Source organism: Oncorhynchus mykiss, chromosome 19, assembly GCF_057628025.1.
Source record: "Oncorhynchus mykiss isolate SJ-2025 chromosome 19, ASM5762802v1, whole genome shotgun sequence".
Classification (NCBI taxonomy): Eukaryota; Metazoa; Chordata; class Actinopteri; order Salmoniformes; family Salmonidae; genus Oncorhynchus; species Oncorhynchus mykiss.
This window is the reverse complement of record NC_143040.1, coordinates 30,574,988-30,586,392: the sequence shown is the minus strand read 5'-3', so window position 1 is coordinate 30,586,392 and position 11,405 is coordinate 30,574,988. Positions and strand designations below refer to the sequence as shown.

At 42.2% G+C, this 11,405-nt stretch overlaps 1 protein-coding gene across 1 annotated transcript; it reads right to left on the bottom strand.

Moving 5' to 3' along the window:
* Nucleotides 1-558: 558 nt before the first annotated feature.
* On the bottom strand, nt 559-6,913 carry LOC110497499 (storkhead-box protein 1). The gene is made up of 2 exons (XM_021573631.3): nt 5,531-6,913; nt 559-1,583 (listed from the first exon to the last, which is right to left on the bottom strand). Exons 1-2 carry the CDS (start codon nt 5,850-5,852, stop codon nt 1,576-1,578), a joined length of 330 nt encoding a protein of 109 aa, XP_021429306.2. The 5' UTR covers nt 5,853-6,913; the 3' UTR covers nt 559-1,575.
* Between the last annotated feature and the right edge of the window lie 4,492 nt (nt 6,914-11,405).

Below are 11,405 nucleotides of genomic sequence, written 5' to 3'. Positions count from 1 at the left end.
ACTCATGCTGCCAAACATACCCTCGTAAAACTGACCATCCTACCAATCATCGACTTTGGCGATGTCATTTACAAAATAGCCTCCAACACTCTACTCAACAAATTGGATGCAGTCTATCACAGTGACATGCTTTTTGTCACCAAAGCCCCATATACTACCCACCACTGCGACCTGTACGCTCTCGTTGGCTGGCCCTCGCTTCATACTCGTCACCAATCCCACTGACTCCAGGCCATCTACAAGTCTCTGCTAGGTAAAGCCCTGCCTTATCTCAGCTCACTGGTCACCATAGCAGCACCCACCCGTAGCATGCTCTCCAAGCAGGTATATCTCACTGGTCACCCCCAAAGCCAATTCTTCTTTTGGCCGCCTTTCCTTACAGTTCTCTGCTGCCAATGACTGGAACGAATTGCAAAAATCACTGAAGCTGGAGACTCATATCTCCCTCACTAGCTTTAAGCACCAGCTGTCAGAGCAGCTCACAGATCACTGCACCTGTACATAGTCCATCTGTAACGGTCGTCGTATGAAGAAGGTGTGGACCAAAGCACAGCGTGGTAAGTGTTCATGTTATTTTTATTTAAACTGAACACAAAACAAAATAACAAAGATAATGACCGAAACAGTTCTGTCTGGTGCAGACACAAAAACAGAAAACTACTACCCACAACCCATAGTGGGAAAACAGGCTGCCTAAGTATGGTTCTCAATCAGAGACAACGACAGACAGCTGTCCCTGATTGAGATCCATACCCGGACAAAAACAAAGAAATACAAAAACATAGAAAAAAGAACATAGAACTCCCACCCTAGTCACAACCTGGCCTAACCAAAATAGAGAATAAAAAGCCTCTCTATGGCCAGGGCGTGACACCATCCAACTACCTCATCCCCATACTGTATGTATTTATTTATCTTGCTCCTTTGCACCCCAGTATCTCTACCTGCACATTCATCTTCTGCACATCTACTATTCCAGTGTTTAATTGCTATATTGTAATTACTTCGTCACCATGGCCTATTTATTGCCTTTACGTCCCTTATCCTACCTCATTTGCACACTGTATATAGGCTTTTTCTACTGTATTATTGACTGTATGTTTGTTTATCCCATGTGTAACTCTGTGTTGTATGTGTCGAACTGCTTTGCTTTATCTTGGCCAGGTCGCAGTTGTAAATGAGAACTTGTTCTCAACTAGCCTACCTGGCTAAATAAAGGTGAAATAAAAAATAAAAATAATTAAGCATGTTTCTGGACGGTACCCAGTCTTAAGTTGCAACCCTAGAGAGGAATTCCTCTCAACGCATCAGTGGGGCTCCAACCCACCTCTTGGGAAAATCTGTCAGACTAATTCCTGTCACCCTTTTGGAAATACAGCCAGAGTCATTCCTGTTACCACTTGGGATATACTGCCAGAATAATTTCTGTGATGTCTATCGTTTCCCCCAATTCTCTCTTCCAGGCCCCTCCTCTTCCTTCCATCGGGGAGAGTGCTTCAGTGTTTAGCATGGTTCCTTTCCTGAACAGACACTCGACTTTCCTTCCTGCATGGGACACTTCTCGTAGCCCCTCTGTTAGAAGCCTGCAAATGGAAACAAAGGGCTTTCATTCAATTAAACTTGTAACCAGATTTCCAGTTGAAATGTTGAAAAACAACAGGCTTTCCACACAGCGAGAAAAAGCATGTTTCAATCCACTAACAATAGTTTTCTTTTGGTTTCAATCTGAAAACATTGTTTCTTTGAGTACAGGAATGCACATTTTGTTTTGGATGTTGTTTTTTGACTTGACCTGGAAACCAGTTAAAAGGTTTAATCGAATAGGGCCCACAGTCACAGCTTCTATTGGGGTTTCCTGCTGAGGTGGGACGCACCTTTCCTTCCTCAATTCAACGGTTGTGTGTGGGTTTTAACCTTGAGAAAACCAATGACAACATTCTTCCACTATCTCTGTCAAATTGGGACAGATAAATAGAGTCGGAAACGAAGGGTACCTACCCACTGGGCACACACTGGTTGAATCAATGTTGTTTCCAAGTAATTTCAATGAAATTACGTTGAACCAATGTGGAATAGACGTTGAATTTACATCTGTACCCAGCGGGTATGCACATGGAGCAGCTGCGTCAACTACGCTCCTCGTTACTCAGTGACTACCACAATGACATGTCAACAGATGCACACACATAATAGCAAAAAACAGTTGCTGCCGGATGCTGCAATCGACAAATCAGATTACATGCAAGAGCTTTGACATTCAAAGAAACACAATGTCCTCTTGGGTGGTATTTAGTTGTTCAGTAGCTTACCAATTCCAGACATGGTTCAGGACTGACGACATCTCAACCCTACAGCAATTTATAAATCAGCCGAATACCATATGACAAACAATTGGCATCAAATATACATTTCAAGTTTTGTCTGGTTAAAGCGAAAATGTAAAAACAATAATTGATGTGATTTTCGATCTTCTACAAATGGCAAGCCCACCCCACATGGCTTAAACCCCACATCAACTTAAACCCTTTGATTTTCAGGCCTTCAAATGTCGAGTGCATGGACATCTAATCACATCACCGGTAGGACAATTGATCTTTTTTCACACAATGTTGCTGGTATTTTTGCCCATTCCTCCATGCAGATCTCCTCTTGAGCAGTGATGTTTTGGGGCTGTTGCTGGGCAACACGGACTTTCAACTCCCTCCAAAGATTTTCTATGGGGTTGAGATCTGGAGACTGGCTAGGCCACTCCAGGACCTTGAAATGCTTCTTACGAAGCCACTCCTTCGTTGCCCGGGCGGTGTGTTTGGGATCATTGTCATGCTGAAAGACCCAGCCACGTTTCATCTTCAATGCCCTTGCTGATGGAAGGAGGTTTTCACTCAAAATCTCACGATACATGGCCCCATTCATTCTTTCCTTTACACGGATCAGTCGTCCTGGTCCCTTTGCAGAAAAACAGCCCCAAAGCATGATGTTTCCACCCCCACGCTGCACAGTAGGTATGGTGTTCTTTGGATGCAACTCAGCATTCTTTGTCCTCCAAACACGACGGGTTGAGTTTTTACTAAAAAGTTATATTTTGGTTTCATCTGACCATATGACATTCTCCCAATCTTTTCTGGATCATCCAAATGCTCTCTAGCAAACTTCAGACGGGCCTGGACATGTACTGGCTTAAGCAGGGGGACACGTCTGGCACTGCAGGATTTGAGTCCCTGGCGGCGTAGTGTGTTACTGATGGTAGGCTTTGTTACTTTGGTCCCAGCTTTCTGCAGGTCATTCACTAGGTCCCCCCGTGTGGTTCTGGGATTTCCGTTCTTGTGATCATTTTGACCCCACGGGGTGAGATCTTGCGTGGAGCCCCAGATCGAGGGAGATTATCAGTGGTCTTGTATGTCTTCCATTTCCTAATAATTGCTCTCACAGTGGATTTCTTCAAACCAAGCTGCTTACCTATTGCAGATTCAGTCTTCCCAGCCTGGTGCAGGTCTACAATTTTGTTTCTCGTGTCCTTTGACAGCTCTTTGGTCTTGGCCATAGTGGAGTTTGGAGTGTGACTGTTTGAGGTTGTGGACAGGTGTCTTTTATACTGATAACAAATTCAAACAGGTGCCATTAATACAGGTAATGAGTGGAGGACAGAGGAGCCTCTTAAAGAAGAAGTTACAGGTATGTGAGAGCCTGAAATCTTGCTTGTTTGTAGGTGACCAAATACTTATTTTCCACCATAATTTGCAAATAAATTCATTAAAAATCCTACAATGTGATTTTCTGGATTTTTTTTCTAATTTTGTCTGTCATAGTTGAAGTGTACCTATGATGAAAATGACAGGCCTCTCTCATCCTTTTAAGTGGGAGAACTTGCACAATTGGTGGCTGACTAAATACTTTTTTGCCCCACTGTATCCCAAGTAAACAGAAACAACTTTCCTAGACTTCTAACTAGTCTAAGTAACCATGGCCATCCCACACATCTATGGGAGAGGTTTATGCAGAATAAAGTACTAAATGTGATACGTATTGTGGGCTGAAGTACAGCCCACACACACAACACTATCAGAAAATGTCCAACAGAGCCACATACAAAATAGAATGACTTACCATTGGAATTAGAAATATTTGTAAAATTCTGTAATCTGTCAGTGATTATAAACCCCATCTTAGTTTCTCCAGACATGGGAGTATTAGACCAGCTTACTCCAACCAAACGAACTTAATAGGTTAGACCAACTTGTGACTCTGAACTTTGCTATCCAAAGCCAACCATTGTTTTCCATTTCAAAAGCTCTATTTCCTCACCTTTAAGTCAAGTCAATGTGCGTGTGATTATTGACTGTTGTGAATATGAATTCAACTTCCAGCACTCAGTAAGACATGAACCTGATACAGTATGACTGTGTTTTGTCAGATGAAAGGTGTGTCAGCACACAGTCTTCCCCATCCGTAGTATGTTCAGCACTGCGCCGGCCAAGCAAGACTATTAGCACTAGCAACTTGCATGAGCATTAATATAGAGACCTCATTAGATTAGAGACTGTATTTGTCTGTGGATATTTATTAGCTATCAGGGAAACATTCCAAAGCTTAACAGTGCTTGCTGCTTCGATGGTAAGGTCAGGGAGGGCATGGTATCCCCATCCATGGACAAATAAGCACAGAATATCCCACTTTTTCTCAATCAATATTTGACTGTTTGGCAACTTTCCCATCCCTTTGAAATTGTTGATGTGGTCGAGAGAGTGAGTAAGAGAGAGAGATATGTTTACATGGTCCTGAACTTTGTCTCTTCCCAAATCCTGATTTGAGTTAGGAGCAATTGTGACAAAGCAATGGTGTTTCCCGATAGGTATTTGTTTTCTTGCTTACAGTGCATAAAAAAACACACACACAAATAGTCTTACTCTCCCTAAAAGCAGATTTTGTTCAGACTTTCAAAGCATTTATGAGTGAGCGACTAGACACAACCTTGAACTTCACATGTCCCCAAACGTCATCATATACACACACACACCACTGTGCATATCTACTGCTCTGATTGTTTAACTGAAATACAAACATATCTCACTAATTTCAAGACAAACTCCAAAGTCCCATCACACATATTTCCCATACTAGCTGAACAATGGTGAGGAAAGTGGGAATTAAGCAAACCACAGGGAGGGCTATATATTCAAATGTATTTTTACTCTTCTGTTGGTTCTGTCACCCCTCATAGGCGCCATGAGTCTTGCACATTCCATTTGATCACATCCCAATGGGCACAGATGTCAATTCGACCCTTATTCTACAATTACGTGGAAACAACGTTGATTCAACCAGTGTGTGCCCAGTCACAAAGGCCTACTGTTATCCATTAAAGTTGAGCCGCACTATCCTATTGTGCAGAGTGGATCACCACAGTGTTCAGATGACCTGAAATGTACCTTTAGCTACTCAATAAACCAAACAAACAAGTGACAACCTGCCTGGATGGATATTATGATGATAATCACTGGTAGCCTTTAAGATTCATTAAGTACAGTCTTACCGATGCACTTGATCTCGAACCCTCCGGGCGGTTTGAGGGCCCGCCTCGTCCATCCATCTCTGAGCCCCTCGAGGTGGTGTTCCTTCCCTTGGATTAGCAGGACATCCTGGTCAATCCAGCCTAGGAAGAAAGTCTCCGATATCGCATCGGTCACTTTCTTATTCCAGAAGTGCTGCATGTTGACGGCTTTGAAATCGGCAAATATCTCGTAGCCCGTGTGATGTTGCTGGAGCTTGTCAGTTACCGCGGGCGACTCCTCGGCGCCAACCCGAGACAGCACTATGCCCAGGGAGTGAGGCGCGATCTGCAGAAATTTATCCATGTCTCAAATTGCTTCGTTCTCCGCTACACCATGAATGACAACAACGTCCAATTTCTCAGAGCAACATGTTTTACAGTATGTTTTATTCCGTACTTTGATATATTTCCAAAACGAGCACATCTTTCTGATGTTTCAATCTTGATTTAGGTCTATTGAAAACTGTAGGTTACCACACAAACCTGACAGCACACATTTGATCTGCATCACGCAAAATGGAAATGTAGGCTATAGCCTATTCTTACAATAAATGTTGTCACTATCTGTGTCCAAAAACGAATCTCAACATGTCAAACGTTTTTATCAGGCGACAGTAGCATACCAATTGAACAGACAAATTAACTCTCAAACCCAAGCTTTCACATATGGCCTTTCAAAGAAAATAGGTGAACCGATTATTCCATGACCCACTTCCCAAAACGGTGAGAACCCCTCATCTGTGTGTGTACATCGATCGATCAGTGCACAGAGATTATAGCTGCAAGTGCAGGCGATGACTTCATCGTTCTGCCGTTCATGACTTCATTTGGTGCGTAAAGGCAGCCTCCCTCCCATTCAACGAGGGCGCACCGCGTCTCCGCATTCATCCAAAAAGGAATAAATAATCCAAACTGGGTTACACTTTCTTCTGTTCTGTGTAAAACGCCTGACACATAGCCTAGTGTATACCATTCTCATTCAACCCCTCGGTTCTTTGAGAAGATAGAAGCCAATTCGAAGAGGAACAGGACCACCAAATATTTGACCGTAACTCCACCTACAGCCAACCCTCTGAACATGATGAGCTCCATACCGGGGTATTGCAACAGGTGAACATAAAAATATTTGACAGTCAAATGACAGGCGATGGAAGTATAGACTAGCTGTGTAGGCAGACTGGTCTCATAGACTAGACGTAACATAGTAAATGTAAATGTGATATGTTACCGTAGGTATGGTTACATAAAATACAAAATATTTTTATAACTAACCCAAGATAGACCAGATCCTGTCATTTCCAATGGGAGTAAATTAATCATAGTGGGAAGAACAAGCAAGGAGGTGGGTAGAGCCAAGCACGAGCTAGTGAGATCCTATGAATGCGTTCTAGTCTTTATTTGCGAATTTCCATTAGGGAACGCCTACTCTGTGAAATGTGCACGTGCACAATTCGCCCTTGCACTCCTTCTAAACAATGCCTTTTTTAGATACTTTGGCAAAGGGTAAAGTCTACAAAACCAAAACGCGGTATCCTCTGTTTGATACAGATTCTAGTACTGGAAACATTAAATTGTTTGGATATCAAATGTTTAATCTATAAAACAAAATAAATGGCAGAATGTTAGCCAAAATCCATTTTGCTCCATCTTCTCCCACTGCTGGCCACTGGGTTTCCTCTCATCTCCATATTTGGTAGTGAGTGGAAATGCCAACCAGATGATTCACATTTATACATCTGGTGAAAAATCCGTTGCTCTGATGAGGTCATAACTGACCAAATGTGTTAGCCTATATGGCCGAAAATAAAAAGGTGAAATGAGGGAACATCTTTTTGTCATTTCTTGAACTTGGGATTTCGTTTCTTGAACTTGGGATTTCATTTTAAGTTATTGTCATATATGGCAGAGCGCCCAGCTATTAAAGCGAGAGAGCGCACCTGTTACTCACTCCCTAACCTTAGCCCTTTTAGCTGCTAACCCTAACCTTAACCTTAACCCCTAGAGCTAATGTTAGCCAGCTAGTTAACGTTAGTGACCTAGCCACCTATCTAACGTTAGCCACAACAAATTGGAATTCGTAACATATCATACGTTTTGCGATCATATGAAATGTATATCATATCATATGAAATGGATGATGGACATCCACAATTAATACAAAATGGAGTGTCTCGGATTTACATACAGAATCATATGAAATGCTCTGATTCCATGTTGGTGTAAGCTATGTAGGCTAGTGATGATGTTTACTTAGTAGGCTAGGCTACTGTAGGCTAGTGATGATGTTTACTTAGTAGACTAGGCTACGGTAGGCTGGTGATGATGTTTACTTAGTAGGCTAGGCTACTGTAGGCCAGGCTACTGTAGACTTAGTAATTGCTTGCATATTTGAGCAGTTTTGTAGGGCTACACAAGTGAACTAAGGAATAGTAGGCATATTCCTCTTGTGGAATTACAAAACACAACTCAATTATGCAATTAAAAAGCAATTACTCAACTGAGCAAATTGATCAATATTAGTAGTGGCCGGCCATAATTAATAGCAATTCCATCTATCTGGTCTAAAGAAAAAAAGGTCAAGCTAAAATGCTGAAATATCTGCAGCACTACAGAATTAATGCCTTTGTACGTGAAGGAATTTAATTCCTTGAGAGAAAATATTGAAAAATGGAACATGAAAATGGTGTTTGAAAGTAAAGTTCCTTATTTAAATAAAGGTAAAATAAAATTTACTGTCAGAGTCCACGCCAACCCAGACACTCTCCATTCAAGCAACTGCTTATTCCTGATTCTCTATTGGTTATTGTCCTAGAAATTCTAAACAATATAACAATATTTCACATCATGACCAAAGTTAGAAAGAAGTACTTGCCACTGGCATTCAGGTAGAAAGTATTAAAAAAGTATTCAAGGGGTAGGCTTTATTTCAATAGTTGAGAGTATTTAATACAGTATCTTACAGACGGCATATTTAAAAAGGGATAATTCTTACAAATGCATGAAGTAGCCTCAGGTCACCAGATACGTTTTTAATGAGTTAGGGTTGAAAAAGAAGGAAAGTGTCACTTTGTCCAAAATGTATCACTTCGTTCTAACTTTTTTATGTTAGGTGTGTTCACACATCCCAAGCCTAAGAAATGTTATGTCTCACATTGTGTTTCGACAATACTGTGACCACAACAGCTTATTATAACTTGAAAATCAACAATACAATAGCAATATACTGTATAATAATGTTTATGTATTTAGGTGAAACTCATAGATTATACAATTGGATTGCATTGCATTTATATATCACTTTTCACTAAGTTCCAAACCTTTTATTATTGTAAGAGAGGGACTCTCGTAGTGTAGCGGTCTAACGGTGGTCTAACGGCGATCTAACGGCAGTCTAACGGCGGTCTAACGGCGGTCTAACGGTGGTCTAACGGCGGTCTAACGGCGGTCTAACGGTGGTCTAACAGCGATCTAACTGCAGTCTAACGGCGGTCTAACGGTGGTCTAACGGCGGTCTAACGGTGGTCTAACGGCGGTCTAAGGGTGGTCTAACAGTGGTCTAACGGCGGTCTAACGGTGGTCTAACGGTGGTCTAACAGCGATCTAACGGCAGTCTAACGGCGGTCTAACGGCGGTCTAACGGTGGTCTAACGGCGGTCTAACGGTGGTCTAACGGCGGTCTAAAAGCGGTCTAACGGCGGTCTAACGGCGGTCTAAAAGCGGTCTAACGGCGGTCTAACGGCGGTCTAACGGCGGTCTAACGCAGTCTAACGGCGGTCTAACGGCGGTCTAACGGCGGTCTAACGGTGGTCTAACGGCGGTCTAAAAGCGGTCTAACGGCGGTCTAACGGCGGTCTAAAAGCGGTCTAAAAGCGGTCTAACGGCGGTCTAACGGCGGTCTAACGGCGGTCTAACGCAGTCTAACGGCGGTCTAACGGTGGTCTAAAAGCGATCTAACGGTGGTCTAACGGCAGTCTAACGGCGGTCTAACGGTGGTCTAACGGTGGTCTAACGGCGGTCTAACGGTGGTCTAACGGCGGTCTAAGGGTGGTCTAACGGTGGTCTAACGGCGGTCTAACGGCGGTCTAACGGTGGTCTAACGGCGGTCTAAGGGTGGTCTAACGGTGGTCTAACGGCGGTCTAACGGTGGTCTAACGGCGGTCTAACGGCGGTCTAACGGTGGTCTAACGGCGGTCTAACGGTGGTCTAACGGTGGTCTAACGGTGGTCTAATAGTCTAAGCCACTGCATCCAGAACACACACTCTCTCCTCTACCTTTCCTCTCTATATCTATCCTATCCAATAAACAAAACAAAGACATGTGACGAGTGCTACTTTCACTGCCAAAAAGAAGCAAAAAAGAAGGGGACTCTCATTCAAAGCAGGAATGTCATTGTGTCCTCAAAAGGAAATAGAGAATATCAGTTGTTCAGTGTTTTGTTTGTTTATAGTAGTGTGGAACCTGATCGTGTTCCTTTTCAGAGTGCTCCTTTTTTGGGGCCACAACAAAAACATGTACTGTTGGGGGAACACTGATATAGAGTGTTCATCTTCCTTTGTTTAGTTTTTTACGTTGATGGTCAGTAGGTCTGCCCCAGATTTTAAATCAGACATACTGTAACTAAACATTCATAACTGTTGTTATTATCTGATCTAACATAATTCATCTAACAATTGGTAATGTGTGCTGTTTTGAAACAAGATTTGAGGAGGGAATAATGATTTGTCAGGTATGATATACACTCAGTGAACAGTAGGATCAAGTTACCTCTGAATAAAGCTGTGGAATGTTTCTCCCTTGATGGACCTTTTTTTTACTATTATTTTTTAATGTTAGATTAGTTTTAATATTGCAGATATATTGTAGCTTCCATCAATGTAATTGTCTGCATCACTTCTAATCCACCATTTATTTTTTGGCAAATACAGTGCCTTGCGAAAGTATTCGGCCCCCTTGAACTTTGCGACCTTTTGCCACATTTCAGGCTTCAAACATAAAGATATAAAACTGTATTTTTTGTGAAGAATCAACAACAAGTGGGACACAATCATGAAGTGGAACAACATTTATTGGATATTTCAAACTTTTTAACAAATCAAAAACTGAAAAATTGGGCGTTCAAAATTATTCAGCCCCTTTACTTTCAGTGCAGCAAACTCTCTCCAGAAGTTCAGTGAGGATCTCTGAATGATCCAATGTTGACCTAAATGACTAATGTTGATAAATACAATCCACCTGTGTGTAATCAAGTCTCCGTATAAATGCAACTGCACTGTGATAGTCTCAGAGGTCCGTTAAAAGTGCAGAGAGCATCATGAAGAACAAGGAACACACCAGGCAGGTCCGAGATACTGTTGTGAAGAAGTTTAAAGCCGGATTTGGATACAAAAATATTTCCCAAGCTTTAAACATCCCAAGGAGCACTGTACAAGCGATAATATTGAAATGGAAGGAGTATCAGACCACTGCAAATCTACCAAGACCCGGCCGTCCCTCTAAACTTTCAGCTCATACAAGGAGTAGACTGATCAGAGATGCAGCCAAGAGGCCCATGATCACTCTGGATGAACTGCAGAGATCTACAGCTGAGGTGGGAGACTCTGTCCATAGGACAACAATCAGTCGTATATTGCTCAAATCTGGCCTTTATGGAAGAGTGGCAAGAAGAAAGCCATTTCTTAAAGATATCCATAAAAAGTGTTGTTTAAAGTTTGCCACAAGCCACCTGGGAGACACACCAAACATGTGGAATAAGGTGCTCTGGTCAGATGAAACCAAAATTGAACTGTTTGGCAACAATGCAAAACGTTATGTTTGGCGTAAAAGCAACACAGCTGAACACACCATCCCCACTGTCAA

Coding starts and splice junctions, on each gene's coding strand:
- LOC110497499 (XM_021573631.3), bottom strand. CDS start 5,852: ATGGATAAATTTCTGCAGATCGCGCCTCACTCCCTGGGCATAGTGCTG.